The sequence below is a fragment of the Bombina bombina genome, chromosome 2, assembly GCF_027579735.1.
Source record: "Bombina bombina isolate aBomBom1 chromosome 2, aBomBom1.pri, whole genome shotgun sequence".
NCBI lineage: Eukaryota > Metazoa > Chordata > Amphibia > Anura > Bombinatoridae > Bombina > Bombina bombina.
Window position 1 is genome coordinate 1,390,069,984 of NC_069500.1, and position 21,338 is coordinate 1,390,091,321.

General features: G+C 38.6%; 1 protein-coding gene across 1 annotated transcript in view; it reads left to right on the plus strand.

Moving 5' to 3' along the window:
• ATRN (attractin) overlaps positions 1-21,338 on the plus strand; it is an 868,210-nt gene that overhangs the window by 592,795 nt on the left and 254,077 nt on the right. Inside the window, exons 22-23 of the mRNA XM_053700335.1 lie at positions 4,164-4,225; positions 10,539-10,617. Coding sequence (XP_053556310.1) covers positions 4,164-4,225; positions 10,539-10,617 — 141 coding nt within the window. The remainder of the gene's footprint in view (positions 1-4,163; positions 4,226-10,538; positions 10,618-21,338) is intronic.

Consider the following 21,338-nt stretch of genomic DNA (forward strand, 5'->3'; position numbering starts at 1 on the left):
GGCTGTCTCAGTGTTTATGTTGGCAATTCATTTTTTATATATAGTGTGTTTATAATGTTACCTTTGGGTGTTTCATTCTAACCTAAAACTCAGTACCTTTTGCAAACCCCAGGGCTTATCAGAGAACTGAGACATTGATCGGAATCTGCATATGCCGTTCATTTTGCTGACTGTCAATCAAGTGTGTTGAAGGGACAGGGAACTCTAAATTTTTCTTTCATGATTCAGATAAAGCATGCGATTTTAAACAACCTTTTCTATTATCAAAATGTCTTTGTTCCTTTGGCATCGTTTGTTAAACAGGGACGTAAGCTCAGGAGCACGCATATGTCTGGAGCACTGAATGGCAGCAGCTTTGCAAGAATCATATCTATTTGCAAGAACACTATATGGCAGCAATATTTCTTGCCATATAGTGCTCCAAACAACTACCTAGGTATCTTCAATTAAAAATAACATGAGAACAAAGTAAATTTGAAACTTTTTTTAATGCTATTTCTGAGTAACTAAATAAAAATGTTAGGTTTCATATCCCTTTAATGCATCAATTAAAAAAGGATCTGCTATTTTTCCCTGGAATTCTTTAGGTTTTGCAAGAGCATAAATGTTAGACCTCAGCCAGCAGCAGTGTTACTGAGCTCCTGCTGAGTTTTGCAGCTATTACATTTAATGTATTTCTGTACTGATTCACAAATATTGTTACTTAAAGGGACAGTCAACACCAGAATTGTTGTATTAAAAGGTAGATAATCCCTTAATTACCCATTCCCCAGTTTTGCTTAACCAACACAGTTATTATACACGTTTTACCTCTGTAATTACCTTGTATCTAAGCCTCTGCAAACTGCCCCCTTATTTCAGTTCTTTTGACAGACTTGCATTCTAGCCAATCAGTGCTCACTCCTCGGTAAATTCACGTGCATGAGCTCAATGTTATCTATATGACACACATGAACTAACGCCCTCTAGTGGTGAAAAACTGTCAAAATGCATTTAGATTAGAGGCGGCCTTCAAGGTCTAAGAAATTAGCACATGAACCTCATAGGTTTAGCTTTCAACTATGAATATCAAGAGAACTAAGCAAAATTGGTGATAAAAGTAAATTGTAAAGTTGTTTAAAATCACATGTCCTATCTGAATCATGAAAGTTTATTTTGGACTTGACTGTCCATTTTTAAAAAGAGCTTCAGTGTATTTCCAGTGAATGCTTGTAAATAAATGTTTGTCTTCGGATTTGTCTGCACATTATAGGCTGACCTGCCTTGTATCTCTTTAAAGGGGCAGTCTACTTGAAAATGATTGTTTAAAAAGATATATAATCCCTATATTACCCATTCCTCAGTTTTGCATAACGAACACTGTTATATTAAAGAGGAAATATTAAACAGTCTGTTTCATTGTTTAAATCAGGGCGTCTTAATTTGGGTTCCTGGCAACAAGATTTTGATATCCAATTGTCCCAATTATCACCTATACTACCGCCACACAGCGCATTAGTTTTTCCTGCAAACTACTACAATACCCAAAAGTCCTTTGCTAATGCATGTGCAACTCACGGAGCACATTGAAGCAATGAGCTCCGTAGTATGCACAGGTCCTTGCAGTATTACATTGTTGCCAACATTTCAAAAAAAATTCCAGGGACACTTTGCAGCAGAGCAAGCAAGCGGGTTACTGGAGTATTGACGACCTACTGTTCAACTGCCTTACTTATAGACTTATCCATAGTTTATTATACAGATTACAGCACCAAGCTCTTACACCTACCCAATCTCTGGAACACATTCTGGGCATATGGTTATTTTTACAACACAGCATCAAAATTAAAAAGACAAATATGTGAACCCATTCAATATATGTATGTGTGTATGTGTATGTATATATATATATATATATATATGTGCAAACAACAAATGTTGTGCAAAAGAGATTTTCAGGGACATTTCCAGGGACAAAAAAAATCCAGAGACATACAACAAAATCCAGGGACTGTCCCTGGAAATCAGGGACTGTTGGCAACTATGGTATTAGTCTGCTGGGGTCCCGGTGACCTCTTAAAATACTGTACTGGAGAGCTTTTCAAAGCAGAAATATGCTTCAAATACAGGAACACGGGTCACTGCCACGCAACAGGGGCAGATATATAAAGACTTAACGTCACACCCACAGCCTGTGACTCGCCTGCTGGGTTCGACTTGAAAAGTACTTGCATCAGTTTCAACAGCTGTGGAGCCTGTTTGGGAAAGTGGGGGAGCCTGGTGGCAGGGGTAAGTCCCTGAGTGCTCTCTCATAAGCTAAGTGGCTTTATGATGGCACTTTTCTGACAGTTTCTGCTACATATGGAGCTTAAATAGTTAAATGCCAGAAAATACCCAGCAGGGCATTACCTAGAAATACAGAACTGTGTGGGTAAAGACTAGTGGGCACACTGCCACCTTGGCTGTGGTAAGTACCGCTACCCTACGGTTATTTGCTCCCATACCAGATTCCCTTTTAGCCTGATTTGCTCCCGTTAGTCAGATGTTGACACGTCTTGATTTTTTTTTATTTTTAGAGGGTTTGATTTTATTTTGTATAAATGAAGTTTTATATTTGCTTACATCTTGTTTGGCAGCTGTCTGACAATTGATTCATAAAGTGACTTGGGAACTGATCTGCACATAGTACAACAAACTGGGTGCTGTTACAGGAACATCTCAGCTTTCACTATAAATTGCGAGCTTCTAGATTTGGGACAAATTTTGTAAAGCCCTGGTTTAAATGGATTTTACCTTTTTTTTTTTTTTTTTTTTTTTTTTTTTTTTTTTTTTTTTTAAAACCTCCTCTGTGCAGTTTCCATTACTTTGTCACAGCCCTACAATGAGGCTGTGGTCTACAGGAAGCTGTATCTACCATGATCTCGTAAAACTTCCAGAGTTGGTTTAATATGAATAGACTAGATAAAGATTTATTAATGCTCAGAACTGGCAGAATTTTAAATGCTAAACAATGTTTCTTTTTATCTTCCCTTTGATTTAAAGGGACACTGAACCCAAATAAGCTATTTGTTAGGTTCAGGACCCTGGAAAGCACTTGTTCATTGGTGGATGAATGTATACACCAATCAGCAAGAACAACCCAGGTTGTTCACCAAAAATGTGCCGGCATCTAAACTTACATTCTTGCATTTCAAATAAAGATACCAAGAGAATGAAGAAAATTTGATAATAGGAGTAAATTAGAAAGTGGCTTAAAATTGCCTGCTCTATCTGAATCACAAAAGAAAAAAATTGGGTTCAGTGTCCCTTTAACATTTGTTTTTACCAATAGAGCACTGTTTCATATCCCTTTAATATACTTTTTAGCCCTATGATTGCCTGTATCTAAGCCCCAGAGAATGGGTAGTAAAGGCATTATCTATCTCTTTAAACAATAAAAAATAAATAAATTAAGTAGAATGTCTCTTTAATGCATGCTGTCAATTTATACACACATGTATGCTAAAGATAATGCCACAAAATACAGCTAGGTTATAATAGCATTGTTTGTTACAAATTAGCATGGGTATATGAAACTGCTGGGGTTTTGTTTTTAACAGACCTCATTGTTTTGCAAAATTCTTGAAAATTCCCTTGTGTGTGTTTATAATCCTCATTTGCTGTAGCCAGTTATGGACAAATATAAATGAGCTCATGATCAAACAGTAGCTGTGTAGCATGTTGCATGGTCAGCCGAGTTTGGGTTTTAATGGGGTGTTAATTAAATGTCAAAATATGATGTGTATATATATATATATATATATATATATATATATATATATATCATTTAAATATGCCTCCTTTTACTAATTATATCCATTAATGCTTATTAAATATCTAGCACTGATTTAAAAAAGTAAATAAGGTAAATCCAAAGCAGGTGCTATTCCTGCCAGTAGGGTAGCGAGGGCAGGGAGTGAGTTACCCACTTATAACTGCAAAAGGAAGAAGATTGGTTTTGGCTCAGGTTATCTGTTTAGCATGGGGGGGACGCACATAATGAGCAGGTTACAGTCACAGACGTTAATGGGAAGATCTCTTGTTGTGACAATACGACCTGCTCTCTGTTGTACAGTTAATAACAATAGTTTTGTTTGTCTCCGATAAGAATTTAATAACTAATTTGCACCAATCTTCCTTTTCAGATTGCTTTTTCTCAACACAGCAACTTTATGGACTTGGTACAGTTCTTTGTTACGTTTTTCAGGTATGTTTCAATTAAACTTAATAGGCTCTACAACCCAATATACTGTGTGTCTAATATTTAGAATTAAATAACTAGACCCATTGTCGCAAACTTGTACTTAAAGGGGCATGAAACCCAAAACATTTTTCATGATTCAGGCAGAACATACAATTTTTAACAACTTTACAGTTTACTTCTATTTTTATTATTATTATATGTCCTTCATTCTCTTGGTATCATTTGTTGAAGGAGCAACAATGCGCTACTGATTTCTAACTGAACACATGGGTGAGCCAATGACAACCGTTAAAGAGAAGTAAATTGGAAAGTTGTTTAAAATTGTATGCTCTATCTGAATCATGTCTAATGATGACTTACCTGTCCCTTTAAGATATGAAACCCAAAATTTGTCTTTCATCATAGATTTGCTTCATTATCTTGGTATCCTTTGTTCAAGGAGCAGCAACACACTACTGGGAGCTAGCTGAACACATCTGGTCAACCAATGAAGAGGCATTTATGTACAACCATCAATCAGCAGCTAGTAACCAGTAATGCACTGCTGCTCTTCAGCCTACCTAGGTATGTGTTTCAGCTAAGCATGAAACCGCGTGTTGTATTTGGTAGGACATTGGCCTCTTCAGTATTCTATGGGAGTTTTAGCCACAGATCTGATTTACAAGTTCTTCAGTTTGTGCTCAAATAAAATCCCAGGCTTATTAGAAAAGTTCTTCATACAACTGAATGTTTTAAAAAGTGTTGATGACATTTTACATTCTTTTTCAGTCTGCAGGTGACATTTTGCGTTATTTCTTAGTCTGCAGATTACATTTTGCGTTATTTCTTAGTCTGCAGATGACATTTTGCGTTATTTCTTAGTCTGCAGATGACATTTTGCATTATTTTTCAGTCTGCAGGTGACATTTTACATTCTTTTTCAGTCTGCAGGTGACATTTTACATTCTTTTTCAGTCTGCAGGTGACATTTTACTCTTTCAGTCTGCAGATGACATTTTACTCTTTCAGTCTGCAGGTGACATTTTACTCTTTCAGTCTGCAGATGACATTTTACTCTTTCAGTCTGCAGATGACATTTTACATTCTTTATCAGTCAGCAGATGCACCTTTTACATTCTTTTTCAGTCAGCAGATGCACCTTTTACATTCTTTTTCAGTCAGCAGATGCACCTTTTACATTCTTTTTCAGTCAGCAGATGGACATTTTACATTCTTTTTCAGTCAGCAGATGGACATTTTACACTCTTTTTCAGTCTGCAGATGGACATTTTACATTATTTCTCAGTCTGCAGATGACATTTTGCATTATTTCTCAGTCTGCAGATGACATTTTACATTCTTTTTCAGTCTGCAGATGACATTTTGCCCTCTTTTTCAGTCTGCAGATGACATTTTGCACTCTTTTTCAGTCTGCAGATGACATTTTGCACTCTTTTTCAGTCTGCAGATGACATTTTGCCCTCTTTTTCAGTCTGCAGATGACATTTTGCCCTCTTTCTCAGTCTGCAGATGACATTTTGCACTCTTTTTCAGTCTGCAGATGACATTTTGCACTCTTTTTCAGTCTGCAGATGACATTTTACATTCTTTTTCAGTCTGCAGATGACATTGTACATTCTTTTTCAGTCTGCAGATGACATTGTACATTCTTTTTCAGTCTGCAGATGACATTGTACATTCTTTTTCAGTCTGCAGATGCACCTTTTACATTCTTTTTCAGTCTGCAGATGACCGTTTGCATTCTTTTTCAGTCTGCAGGTGCACCTTTTGCATTCTTTTTCAGTCTGCAGGTGCACCTTTTGCATTCTTTTTCAGTCTGCAGGTGCACCTTTTGCATTCTTTTTCAGTCTGCAGGTGCACCTTTTGCATTCTTTTTCAGTCTGCAGGTGCACCATTTGCATTCTTTTTCAGTCTGCAGGGGCACCTTTTGCATTCTTTTTCAGTCTGCAGGTGCACCTTTTGCATTCTTTTTCAGTCTGCAGGTGCACCTTTTGCATTCTTTTTCAGTCTGCAGGTGCACCTTTTGCATTCTTTTTCAGTCTGCAGGTGCACCTTTTGCATTCTTTTTCAGTCTGCAGGTGCACCTTTTGCATTCTTTTTCAGTCTGCAGGTGCACCTTTTGCATTCTTTTTCAGTCTGCAGGTGCACCTTTTGCGTTCTTTTTCAGTCTGCAGGTGCACCTTTTGCGTTCTTTTTCAGTCTGCAGGAGCACCTTTTGCGTTCTTTTTCAGTCTGCAGGTGCACCTTTTGCGTTCTTTTTCAGTCTGCAGGTGCACCTTTTGCGTTCTTTTTCAGTCTGCAGGTGCACCTTTTGCGTTCTTTTTCAGTCTGCAGGTGCACCTTTTGCATTCTTTTTCAGTCTGCAGGTGCACCTTTTGCGTTCTTTTTCAGTCTGCAGGTGCACCTTTTGCGTTCTTTTTCAGTCTGCAGGCGCACCTTTTGCGTTCTTTTTCAGTCTGCAGGTGCACCTTTTGCGTTCTTTTTCAGTCTGCAGGTGCACCTTTTGCGTTCTTTTTCAGTCTGCAGGTGCACCTTTTGCGTTCTTTTTCAGTCTGCAGGTGCACCTTTTGCGTTCTTTTTCAGTCTGCAGGTGCACCTTTTGCGTTCTTTTTCAGTCTGCAGGTGCACCTTTTGCGTTCTTTTTCAGTCTGCAGGTGCACCTTTTGCGTTCTTTTTCAGTCTGCAGGTGCACCTTTTGCGTTCTTTTTCAGTCTGCAGGTGCACCTTTTGCGTTCTTTTTCAGTCTGCAGGTGCACCTTTTGCGTTCTTTTTCAGTCTGCAGGTGCACCTTTTGCGTTCTTTTTCAGTCTGCAGGTGCACCTTTTGCGTTCTTTTTCAGTCTGCAGGTGCACCTTTTGCGTTCTTTTTCAGTCTGCAGGTGCACCTTTTGCGTTCTTTTTCAGTCTGCAGATGACATTTTACATTCTTTTTCAGTCTGCAGATGACATTGTACATTCTTTTTCAGTCTGCAGATGACATTGTACATTCTTTTTCAGTCTGCAGATGACATTGTACATTCTTTTTCAGTCTGCAGATGACATTGTACATTCTTTTTCAGTCTGCAGATGACATTGTACATTCTTTTTCAGTCTGCAGATGCACCTTTTACATTCTTTTTCAGTCTGCAGATGACCGTTTGCATTCTTTTTCAGTCTGCAGGTGCACCTTTTGCATTCTTTTTCAGTCTGCAGGTGCACCTTTTGCATTCTTTTTCAGTCTGCAGGTGCACCTTTTGCATTCTTTTTCAGTCTGCAGGTGCACCATTTGCATTCTTTTTCAGTCTGCAGGTGCACCTTTTGCATTCTTTTTCAGTCTGCAGGTGCACCTTTTGCATTCTTTTTCAGTCTGCAGGTGCACCTTTTGCATTCTTTTTCAGTCTGCAGGTGCACCTTTTGCATTCTTTTTCACTCTTCAGGTGCACCTTTTGCATTCTTTTTCAGTCTGCAGGTGCACCTTTTGCATTCTTTTTCAGTCTGCAGGTGCACCTTTTGCATTCTTTTTCAGTCTGCAGGTGCACCTTTTGCGTTCTTTTTCAGTCTGCAGGTGCACCTTTTGCGTTCTTTTTCAGTCTGCAGGTGCACCTTTTGCGTTCTTTTTCAGTCTGCAGGTGCACCTTTTGCGTTCTTTTTCAGTCTGCAGGTGCACCTTTTGCGTTCTTTTTCAGTCTGCAGGTGCACCTTTTGCGTTCTTTTTCAGTCTGCAGGTGCACCTTTTGCGTTCTTTTTCAGTCTGCAGGTGCACCTTTTGCGTTCTTTTTCAGTCTGCAGGTGCACCTTTTGCGTTCTTTTTCAGTCTGCAGGTGCACCTTTTGCGTTCTTTTTCAGTCTGCAGGTGCACCTTTTGCGTTCTTTTTCAGTCTGCAGGTGCACCTTTTGCGTTCTTTTTCAGTCTGCAGGTGCACCTTTTGCGTTCTTTTTCAGTCTGCAGGTGCACCTTTTGCGTTCTTTTTCAGTCTGCAGGTGCACCTTTTGCGTTCTTTTTCAGTCTGCAGGTGCACCTTTTGCGTTCTTTTTCAGTCTGCAGGTGCACCTTTTGCGTTCTTTTTCAGTCTGCAGGTGCACCTTTTGCGTTCTTTTTCAGTCTGCAGGTGCACCTTTTGCGTTCTTTTTCAGTCTGCAGGTGCACCTTTTGCGTTCTTTTTCAGTCTGCAGATGGACCTTTTGCGTTCTTTTTCAGTCTGCAGGTGCACCTTTTGCGTTCTTTTTCAGTCTGCAGGTGCACCTTTTGCATTCTTTTTCAGTCTGCAGGTGCACCTTTTGCATTCTTTTTCAGTCTGCAGGTGCACCTTTTGCATTCTTTTTCAGTCTGCAGGTGCACCTTTTGCATTCTTTTTCAGTCTGCAGGTGCACCTTTTGAAAAGCCTTGTGTGTGTGTTTGGACCAATTAGGGGCAGATATAAATACTGCACTGATCAGCCAGCCGCCGAGTAGCATATTGCAGGGTAAAGCATCTGAATTCTGCAGGATACACTCCATCCTCTCTGGAGACAGAAAAACACAATTTTCATTGGAAATATAGAAAATATTGAGAGAAAAATCCCAGTACATTGCTGTCTTATTACACATAATTACGCATTTTATATGGACTTAAAGGGACGTTAAAGACCACTGGCTTTTTTGTGGGGGGAAAATTGTGCTTGTCCCACGCTCCCTGAAGATCTCAAAAAGCAAATTCTGTATTCTTGGTTTTCAAAATGCTGCAAACTGCCTAAACCAGCTATTTGGATTACAGTATTTTGATAGCCTAGGATAGAGAATTTGTATTTGGCCTCTTTAGAGTGAGACCAGCACTTTTGCCTTTCCATAATAAAAAAATGTCCATTTGAATTTAAGTGAGTAAGGAAACCTTCCCTATGTTCAATAAACAACCTCCTGTGTGTGTTATTTAGCTGCTCTCATTGAGCATCAAGCCAGTCAGCTATTATTGTGTATCTGCTGCCCTCTTGTGCTTTCATTTGATATTACAGTGCTGCTTTCCTTAAAACTAAAGATCATGGAAATAAGCACATAAGTAGTTCTGCACTTTACATGTTATATGAATGAATTCTGGGTCAGCACGTTTTCCTTTCACGATACAGACTGGAATTCCTTATTTTACCACTTAAAATTGTAATATGTCTCCGTTACAACTTGGCCCCTTGTTTCAAATAAAGCGTGTGATTATAAATTTTCTTTTTCCTTTATCCTCTTGGTTTCCTTTGTTGAAAAGCATACCCAGGTTGATCAGTAGAAGCAATACAGCACTGGGAGCTAGCTGCTAATCGTTGGCTGCACATTTATGCCTCATGTTGTTGGCTCACCTGATGTGTTCAGCTAGCTCCCAGTAGTGCATTGCTGCTACTTCAACAAAGGATAACAAGAGAATAAAGAAAATTTGATAACAAAAGGAAATTGTCAATTTGTTTAAAAGTATGGGTTCTATCTGAATCAAGAAAGAAAATGTTGGGTTTCATATCCGTTTAAAGTGAAGGTCCATTATGATGAATTAGTACCCGGTTTTTAATAGTCCTATTAAAAACAAGGGCACATTAATTAATCAAAATTGACATTTCACTGTTTTCTTCAAAAACTTACCTTTTAATCCTGGCAGACGCTCCCGAACTTCCTCTGCCCGTTGCAAGCAGTTTTTGCGGGTCCAAAATGACGAATTCGGCTTCCTCCAATCACAGCATTGCATCAGGCCAAGATACCCCCGGGGGGGGGGGGGGGTGTGGAGCTGTGATTGGAGGAAGCCTGATTTGTCATTTCTGACGTCTGCAAAAGCTTCCGACGTCCGTGGGAATCGCTGGAGCGGCTGCCAGGATTAAAAGGTAAGTTTTTTTGAAAAAGAACAGTGAAATGTCAATTTTGATGAATTAAAGTACCCTTGTTTTTAATAGGATTATTAAAAACCGGGCACGAATTCATCAAAATTGACCTTCACTTTAATCATTTTAAAGCTAAACAAAACATTAAATATGTCACTTAGAGCTTTCTAAGTCTGACCTTTATTTGCTGTTAATTTTACACACAATAATTGTTGTTTTTTCCTTCTGTTTCATTGATTTGTACAGACTCCATTGATAGATAGCAGCTTGCCCATAATCCTAAGGTTTAGCAAGTGGCATCCTATGCAGAGCCTGGTGATACAATGTTACCTTTTATATCACACATTGCCTTTGTGTTGTTTTTTCCCCCTGTTTCATTGATTTGTACAGGCTCCATTGATAGATAGCAGCTTGCCCTTAATCCTAATATTTAGTGAGTGGCATCCTATGCAGAGCCTGGTGATACAATGTTACCTTTATATCTAACATTGCCTTTGTGTTGTTTTTTAGCTGCTTCCTGTCATTGCTTCTTGTGGCTGCCGTGGTTTGGAAAATTAAGCAAAGTTGTTGGGCTTCAAGGAGGAGAGAGGTTAGTACAATAAATGTAGAATCTGCTTTACTTTAGGAACATATTTCTCATCACTTCATTACTTCTATATCCAGTTCTAGAAGCTTGCGATTAACAATAGCTCTGTACATATTATAATTTATTTGTAAAGTGATGTAAAATTCTGTAGCACTGTGCGTCTGGCAAGGTTTCCCAAGACCCCATAGGCTTGCGGACACATTACAAATTCTACTGGTTATAAAAAAATATATGTCTAATAATCTTTAATGATCAATTCTTTATCCAAATAAATGCCTCAACTCTACATAAACATTGCTTTATCGAAGATCGGTTTGTTTTGGAAATAGGAAAGACAAAGGGGCCAGATGAAAATCATTTGGCCTCAGCGGTCAGTTTGGTCTCCTGTGCTCTATAATCAGTCCTGCATCCCAGTGGTTTTAAGTGCTCTTGGTGCACTTTTCTTTCCTTCTTTTCTTCCGAGTTAGCCTTAAAGTGACAGAACACCCATATTCTAAATCACTTGAAAGCGATGTTTTTTTCCCCTTAAAATTTCTTTAGCTCACCAGAGTAAGTGCTCTAGTAACAGTTATACTTCAGATGCTTTCCAGCTGCAAGTTGAAAATAGCCAATCAGCACCAGCAGTGCTGAGGTCATGCTTTGCTGTGATGTCATGAGATTTCACAGGAATCTTGTGAGATTTCATAGTAAACTTTCTTAAACTGGATAGGGAAAGAATATGTCAGATGCATGCTCCCTTGCAAGTCCTGAGACTAGTATCTTGATTGGCTGTTTAACATTCCTTTACGATGGGGTGTGAATACTTAGGAACATTTGAGGTAACTATTTTTCTTTTTTACATAAAGATGTTCAGGTGATATTTTATAGTCCGCTTTTTACAGATATACTTCATCACTTTCAAGTGCTTCAATATTTGGGTACCATGTCCCTTTAAGTAAGAAGGGACATCTTTTATACAGCACCTTGAACTGAAATATCACAAGTGACTAGGTCTTTGCATACAGGTTCCCTCCTAACAGCCATAAAATAGCCATAATGTGGCCAAATACTCCATATAATACACAGGTTTGCGTTTGTTAAGAGTGGGCTTTGATTATTGGTAAATATGTTGATATTCTCTAAATTGTAAAGATTCTGAGGAATGTTTGACACACAGTTTTTGTTTTGCGGACTAAATATACAGCTTTTATCTTGTTCACATTAGGGATCTTTTGGAAACAATAACTTCTGTCTCTAGAAAGGATTCTTTGTGGGGAAAAAAGGCAATACTAGCAAAACCTTTAATATTACATCCCTTATATTGGATTTGTAGCCCATTGATTGGATAGCAGTGTTACGGAGCCCACTGGCAGCCAAAGAGTTAAAAAGTGCCCTAGTGCTGGTCTTGAGACTTTAATCTTTTTGAAAAAACACATTTTTATGTATTTCTTCTAATAATTAAATGGTGAAGGTCCCTGTATTTCAAACAGCAGAGTACATGGTTATACTATATTTATCATAGTTATACAGAGTTCCAATCCAGACAGATACAGTTCAAAGTCAGGAGCTTATAGTCAGATCACTGACAAACTCACAAATGAAATGAGAAATTACGTCACCTACATCATCAGTGTTACATGACATCACTTACATCATCAGTGTTACATGACATCACCTACATCATCAGTGTTGCATGACATCACCTACATCATCAGTGTAGCATGACATCACCTACAGCATCAGTGTTGCATGACATCACCTACAGCATCAGTGTAGCATGACATCACCTACAGCATCAGTGTAGCATGACATCACCTACAGCATCAGTGTAGCATGACATCACCTACAGCATCAGTGTAGCATGACATCACCTACAGCATCAGTGTAGCATGACATCACCTACAGCATCAGTGTAGCATGACATCACCTACAGCATCAGTGTAGCATGACATCACCTACAGCATCAGTGTAGCATGACATCACCTACAGCATCAGTGTAGCATGACATCACCTACAGCATCAGTGTAGCATGACATCACCTACAGCATCAGTGTAGCATGACATCACCTACAGCATCAGTGTAGCATGACATCACCTACAGCATCAGTGTAGCATGACATCACCTACAGCATCAGTGTAGCATGACATCACCTACAGCATCAGTGTAGCATGACATCACCTACAGCATCAGTGTAGCATGACATCACCTACAGCATCAGTGTAGCATGACATCACCTACAGCATCAGTGTAGCATGACATCACCTACAGCATCAGTGTAGCATGACATCACCTACAGCATCAGTGTAGCATGACATCACCTACAGCATCAGTGTAGCATGACATCACCTACAGCATCAGTGTAGCATGACATCACCTACAGCATCAGTGTAGCATGACATCACCTACAGCATCAGTGTAGCATGACATCACCTACAGCATCAGTGTAGCATGACATCACCTACAGCATCAGTGTAGCATGACATCACCTGTTTTGTAACTGCTGACATTGTGCATCAAATGTATATAAAATATATATATTAGAAGATTTTGAATTTAAGCTAACTGATATTTGAATAGCATGCTTATATTTAAAAACTTTTCTAAAAGTTGTACTTTCTCAAAAGGGCTTTATGTAAAACATATGATCAATAGAAGAAGTTGGTTTCTGCTAAAAATGGGTATTAAGGTTCACTCTGTACAAATTAATTGAAATGCACTCTTACTAATTTGTTACATTATTATAAATTTGTTATGAGTGTATAAAATACTTCATTATTCCTTTATAACAGAATAAGTACTGAATGTTGGGAATTTACTCTGTTTAGTGCAAGGTAAGCAATCTGTTAAGAGCAGTAATTTCAGCCACTCAGGTTAATCTCTGTTAAACTAAGCTAGTGATGTGTAGCTAGGAGCACTGTTTAATAAAGACAGAACACAAACTATATTTATCTTGGGATAGGATACATTGCTGCAATTGGTTTTCAGTAGCTAAACACCCTCTCGCACTTATTTAGAGGAGCCTATACTAATTTGTTCTTGGCTAGATATAGCAACATTTGCATTGTTTTACAGAATTTTTTAAACCCCTTAAGGAAACCCCTTAAGGACCAAGGGTTTTCCCAGTTTCCGTGCTTAAAGGACACAGACAATTTTGGCTCTTGTGCTCATTATTGGTTTTACCTTTGCTCTCTTGCTAAGTGTACCCATACATATTATACACTGTTTTTTAACAGACAAATAGACCTTTCTAGTGATACCCTATATGGGTACATAGAATAACAATAAATAGGATTTTAGTACTGAATGGGGGGGGGGGCATTTTTTGCAGTTTTCTTTATGAACTCTGTGATCACTAGCCTGGGATGTCCTCCATTACGCTTTTTCTGCACTGCCTCACTCCTGAGACATGCCAAGACACAGAGGCATGCTGACAGCCCAGGTCCCTAAGAGCTAAAGGACTGGTTATGGGGTTAAAAACCCCTCCTCTCTTCTGATGAGGGCAGTTAATGGGATAGTACACTTCAAGATTTGTATGTAAAATGTTAAGTTATGCATAATGAAACAACTTTGCAACATACTTTCATTGTTTATTTTGCCCCCCTTTTCATGTAATTTAGCTCTGAAATTTACGGATTTACTAATTCTCAGAACTTAAAATGTAATTTGCTGAATTCCCAAGGCTATAACGCTTCTTACATATCTGTCTGATTGGCTTTATCAGATAACTACAAACAAATGTACTTTATATGAACTTTATGATAGGGGTTAGCTTTGTTATCTGCAGACTAAAACCCTGATTGTCTTCTCCAAATAAGCAAAGAGCGGATGTGGTTTGGCTATTAAAAACAATTGCAGTAGCAAGAATGGTTGTTTTTTTTTTAAACTGGGCTAAATATATCGTTCTATTGCAGCAGAGCAGAAAGGTCTTGTAATTTAAGGTCTGATATACATGTGATCATTAGGCCAATTTTGTTTTTGGCCAGATTAAATACATTGCCAGCATTTAATGTTGCACAAGCCAGTGCTTGCGCAATGCCGCTCCCGTGAGGCTGTCAATCTCTCAACCACACTTTAGATGGCGAAGAGGCTATTTAGCAATTCAGGCACGCTCATGTGAGACTGAAACGTTGAGGCCCTGAAAAGCTGATTTCACAACCTAATAAATGGGGCCCATGGTGTATTTAATTTTTTTAAATCCATCCAGGTTATTGAGACATTAATGACCTCAATGACATTTTATAAAAACATATTTAATGTACTGTGCGCATTTTATAAGATATTATAAGCTATTTATAAATACTGCTTCTCTAGATACATAATGTTTCATTGAAATATACTTTCTTTCATCAGATGGTGAGTATCCACGAGCCATCACGTGTGGGAATATTCCCCTCCTGGCCACTAGGAGGCGGCAAGGTAAAGGTGGTAAGGCACTCTGATCATCAGAGCTAGGCTTCACATTTGGGGCACATCTTTTATTTAACCCTTTATGTGCTGTTATATGCTATGTAAGCCTTTTTACAGGTTTTTTTCAGCACGTTTGAACAGTAGCTTATGTTTACGGTTTATCTTTTAAGGGTAAATCAGTTTTACATTGTGCCTTTCTCCCATTTGGGGTTAACTATTTGTGTTCTGTATTCTACCTATTTGCTTTAATCCCTTACTGTTACTATAGAGCCAACTGGTTCAGCTAAGGCCGCTGATCCTCTGTTAGTTTAACCCACTTCTAGTTTGTGTTTGCTTTGTAAGGATTCTCAGGTGTGTGTCCCTGCTCAGCTTTGTACCTCCTGCTAAGTCTCTTGCTTATCCTAAACAGGATTTTTCTGTGCTTCAGAGAGTGTGCAAGGGTTAATACCTCATCAATGTTGCTCCCTGGAAAGTTCCTCTGAACTTTCTCTAAAACTGAAGGATTATATTCACTCTATTAGTGAGGTTTTACCTTGTTTACCTCTAAGGATGTGTCCTTTCATTTCAGGCATAAGCATGTTAATGCATTATTGTGAGAAGTTTTAATTGCTTTATAGGTAGAGGAAAATCCTGCTACAATTAAACAACCTGTTAAGGGTTAAGAGTATTGACATATTTTTCTTAATGCAGCTCTAAAGCAACTTCCTCTCTTCCTGTGCCTAATTCCGTTTCTAACATCATTTCTAAGGAATGGCATGGCCCGGTATTCCTTTTGTTCCATCCTCCAAATTCAAGTGTGTTTTCTCTCCCTTCTGTTAATACAGAGATATGAGACTGTTCCTAAAGTAGATGTTGCTATTTCCATTTTGGCCAAGCATTATACTATTTATTTGGAGGATAGTTCTTTTAAGGATCCTTTAGATAGGAAACTTGAAGGTTTCCATAGGCGATCCTTTCAGCTGGCCTGCAGTTAGTGTAGCCTCTGTAACTGCTACCACTTGTGCGTGGTGTGACAATCTCTCAGAACTTGTTTCTGGAGAAACCACTCTGGATGAGATTCAGGATCGTATTAGTTTCTTGAGGACAGCAAATTCCTTTATTTGTGATGCTGCACTGGAAATGATTCACATCAATTCTAAGATTTCTGCTTTAGCTGTTTTTAGGTAGGCAAGCTTTGTGGTTAAATTCTTGATCTGCTGATATGGTTTCTAAACACAGGCTGATTTCTCTCCCAATCCAGGGTAAATCTCTGTTTGGTTTTTGACTGGATGCTATTGCCACAGTCACTGGGTTAAGGGAGCTTTTTTTTTGCCCCATGATAAGAAATCTAAAGGCAAGCCTAGATCTGAACAGTATTTTCACACCACCTTCTTTGCTAAAATATGGAGAGTCCACAACGTCATTCAATTACTAGTGGGAATATCACTCCTGGCCTGCAGGAGGGGGAGGCAAAGAGCACCACAGCAAAGCTGTTAAATGTCACTCCCCTACCCATAATCCCCAGTTACTCTCTTTGCCTCTGTCAATGGAGGAGGTGAAGTTTGGTTTGGTGAAAAATGTTGATTCGTTTTCGCTACAAGAAAGATTTGGGGTCTAGCTGTGTCCACGTCAATCTCTTCAGTAGAGTAGTTGTGGCTTTTAAGCAGTTAGTAAGTTGTGAGGTATTCCTTTCTTGGTTTTCTAACATGGTTGCTGCCCTTGTTATAGAAAGCCAGAGTTGGTTGCTCTGTTCTTTCTTTTTCTACAGGTCTCTGTAAGTAGTATGTGTCCTTTCACGCCTTGTAAGCGGTCTTCCTGCCTGACAGCTAGATATGCAGGTCCCTGTTAGCGGTCAGTTGAGGCTTTCACGCCTGAAGCTGCTGTGAACTGCTCCTTTTATAATTATTTCTTGGGGCAAGAGGTATCCGTGGAAGGACTTGTATGCCAGGGATCTAGTGAGACCTGCTACCCTTAGGGAGGGTTTCTATTTCATTTGTTTTTATTTTGTGTATCCTGTAGATGGGATGCCTCGCGGCTGAGCAGCTTCCTGGACTATCCAGTGAGGACTCTTAAGATTCCTCCGCCTTTACAGCCTTTTATATCGGGTCAGTTGTTATAGGTAAGGACCCAGGCTTATGGTAAGTGGATATCTAATTTAGCTCCTATCCCAGCAAGCACATTCTTACTGTTTAATTGTGCTACTGGGTAATATCGGCAGTTAAGTCAAGGAGTGTGTGTCATTCTTATATATAAATACAGGATGATTAAACAGGGGTTTCATTTTTTTTATGAACGTTCTGTTTACTTTATTTATAGAGGTTAGTGCTTGGATTGACTCCGGAGGTCTGGGGTAGAATCCGGGAGAGTTTTTATTTTATACGTGCGATCCGGTGACAGTGGGGTTAATTTTCCCGCCGCAGGATCTTTTTTGGCGCAATTTCCGCTCCCATGAATTCTGAGAAGGCCGTCAGGGACTAGTGAGTATTTTTATTATGGCGCTGCTATATTTGAATCTAGCGCTTTGCTAACTCAAGAAGTCTCACTCTCCTTATAGTCAGCGGTTAACTCCTCTACCATGATACCGGAGATGCCGTTTTGACTAGTTAGCTTGTACCATTTTCTGTGTGCGATGCACTTCTGTAAATTCCCTAATTAGTCTTCTATCTCTCATCTGTTTAGAGTAAGAGACTGAGATGTGTGGGGACAGTTTTTTTTTTCTGTACTTGTTCATGAACTCGGTATTTCTCAACAGTTTTATAGAATCAGATAGTGAATGGTTTTTCTCTCTGAAGCTCCCTGGTGTTTGCTGCCATCTTGTGGCTATTCATTTTTCTACTTCTTGGAATCTGATTTCCGATTTTCACAAACAAGTTTTTGTCTTTTTGTGTGTCCGAGTGGCAGTATTAAAGAGACGTGTCCTATCTGAATAATGAAAGTTTAATTTTGACTAGACTGTCCCTTTAACTTCTAGCCTAGATATGTTCTAAAGCTTCTGATTACACATATGTCTTTTAGAACTGGCTGATGTTAACATGATGCTTCTGATTCCCATAAGCTTTGAGACTAGATATTAGGGGTTATAACATTTCTTGTTTTCCCTAATAACGTAGATATTTTTATACATTTTATATCTACTTATTTGCAGTGTATTTTAACTATGTTAGGGATTATTATTTTTTTATATATTTAATCCCTTCCCTTTTCTTTAGATGTATATATTATCTATTCTATGCTGTGCGTAGTATTATTTGTTTGAGGGATTATTAACATTTTTGTGATTATCCCTTTTTTTTCTACAGTGATAAAGGGTCATAATTGAACCTTTTTTGTTATGAGACCTATATAATGTAGCATATTAATGTTTTTTCTATATTATTCTACTTGTACAGGGACTCTCCTTCTTGCTTAGGGGATCAATGTATCTGTACTTATGTCCGTGTCATGTTGTTCTCCTATTTTGTATATAGGGGTTTCATTTTTATTTATTTTTATTAGTTTTTTTTTACATGTATCTTTCTCATCTGAACGCGATTATATTTATTTCTATATCTGTTTTATAGGAATACTTTATTTTAATTTCACTTTCATTGAGGTGATATTTTTAGCGTATGTGACTTATGCTTAATTCATCATATTCTCTTTCTTAGTTTTGGGCTCTAATTTATCTCTCATGAATTGAGGAGCTCTTGTTTGCCATTCATTGTCCTTTTGACACATGTACTTTTTGTGTTTTTCATCCCCAGGTTATTCTTATATAACCTATTTTGATGAATGGTCACTTCTTAATAATAAAAAAAAATAATCTAAGTTTTAAACGGGTAAGAGGTTTAAATATTTAATCTAATTTGTTTGTTTTTCTTTGGGGCACGAGATGTATTTAGTTGTTTCTATAAACAATTTTATTATGTCTATGCGTTCTCAGGACATGTTTGTCTTGACAGTGTGTTCCCTTAGTATGTACCTCCATATGGGGCAGTCCTCTGTATATGCCTGATTACTTTCATATTGTCAGGTATAGGATGCAATACCGTGCTCCTCCTTCTGAGGAGTTCATGCATTTATTTCAGCTATCTGGTGTCTCAGTGGAAAGTCACTGGGTTTTTATTTGGGGGAACAGTTTTCCATACCCCATTGGGAGCATTTCGTTCTCCTATGACAGAGTAGATATTCTTGTCATGAATTTTATTATACATTCTAATGTTTTTTTCTGGATCTCCATATTTTATTCTTCTCATATTGAGGTGATTTTTCTTGTGTCTGTGACATGTATATTGTCCTATTTTAATTTTTCGAGCTTATTTAATTCCTCTCATATTGGGGGATATTTGTCTCATATCTGTGTCACATGTACAATAATCCTTTTATTTCTCTCCAGCTGTAGTAGCTTAACGACTAGCTTAGCCTCCTGGTAAGCGAAAGGCTTGCAGTTTGGAAACTTGCTGCAGCTACTTGCACCTTGAAAGTGTGTCTTCTAGCTGTTTTAATTTTATATTTTTTGTATAGGAAGTGCCCCTATAGTATAGTCTTTCTGGTGAACTTTGGTGGTTAGCACACCTGACTAGAAGGCAGAAGGTTGAGAGATTGAATCCACCCACAGGTGCTGGTCCGTTGTGGCTTGTTTGGCTGTCCTTGGAAATACAAGGACTTGCTGGTTCCCTTCTAGAACAGCTCTATTATAAGGTACGGAGACGTCTCTGACCTCTTTCAGAGGATAGTCTTGCCCTCTCAATGAGAAATTTCGGTTCTGGTGTCTCTCTCAGGATCTCTTGTCTCATGGTACATTATTCTTGGGATTTTGGGTTCTGTTGCTAGCCTCTCTGACTGGGGAATAGTTTGGAGATCCTCAATAGCATAATGCTGCTGAGAGAGCGCCTTAAGACTCAGAGTCCCAGACCCCAAGGCAGAACATACAGTGATCTGAGATGTCATCACAGAAAATGCAGCATGTCTGCAGAAAGAATAGGACACATGCAGGCACTGTTAGCGCTTTAACTTTGTAGTGCTGCTCCACATTAGACAGCTCTCTTCAAACAGAGCTGTGCTCTGGCTGCACTGTGTAAGTTTTTCTTAGCACAGTGCATCCAGAGAAAAGTGCTGTTTGAAGTGAGCAGTCAAATATGCAGTAGCGCTGCAAAGCAGCAGCGCATTGCTTGTCGACTTGCTCTCAGAGAAAAAAATCTCAAACCCGCACCCTAGCCTTTCCCAGTCTGCAAAGCTGTTTATTCTGAATGTAAGACGTTAGTATGAGCTTTGCATCTTTTTTATTACTACATTTCTATGTTAGACCAAGAGAAAAGGAAACATATTTATTCAAGAGACATTGTAACATTTTCTTTTTTTGAATGCAGCTAATTTGCAATGCAATTTTCAACTACTGCGCTATATTATAAAATGTTAAAAATTGCTTTATTCAGTTCATCAACACATTGCAATTGAACTGGTGCTTTAGTGTAACTAATTTAAAATTTTATTTTATTTAAAAATGACCTGCAGAAAAATTTTCACTTAAAAAAAATCTCATCACAGAAAGTGAAGAAAAGTTCTGCCTCTGGGCTCCCGGAAAAGTGTGTTTCTGATGGTGTTTTTCGTTTAAACGCTGGGCTTATTGTTTTGGATCCAGGTCAAGATATCCTAAGGCAGCCCAGATGGGCACTCTAGTGGTTCCTTGGATCTTCTTTGGTATTCCTTTTTCCTCCTTTTTCTCTCCTTCCTCAAGTCTTTGCTCGTATCTGTCTGGAAAGAGTTTCTGTAATTCTATTAGCTCCTGCATCGCTTCACAGGATCTGGTGACAGTGTCTTTTCTTCCATAGATATTGACGGCAGATAAGAGCCATAGGCCCAGCAAGTCTGCCCGACCTTACCTAACAGTATAAACTTATCTAGTTCGTAGGATAGCCCTATGCTTGTCCCATGCATTTTTAAAGTCCCCCACAGTGTTTGTTGCTACTACCTCTTGAGGAAGTTTATTCCATAAATCAATCACTCTTTCTGTAAAGAAGTGCTTCCTCAAATTACTTCTGAATCTACTACCCTTTAGCTTGAGCTCATGACCCCTTGTTCTTGAATTTTCCATTTTATGTAAAATACCCACAGCCTCAATCTTGGAGGTTACCTCTGAGGAAGGACCTACTAATTTAGGGTTCCTTCTTTCATCCAAATTTAGATTCCCTGAAGACTTTTTGCTTGGAGATTAATAGTCTAGTTTTTGATTAGACGTGCTTTTTTCTGAGGTGGTCTCTGTTACCATGCTTCAGGCTTATAATCCTGTTACTCACAAGATTTTCCATAAGGTATGGCGTATTTATCTTTATTGCTGTAAATCTAAGGGTTTTTCCTGGGGCCGGGTTAGGATTCCCTG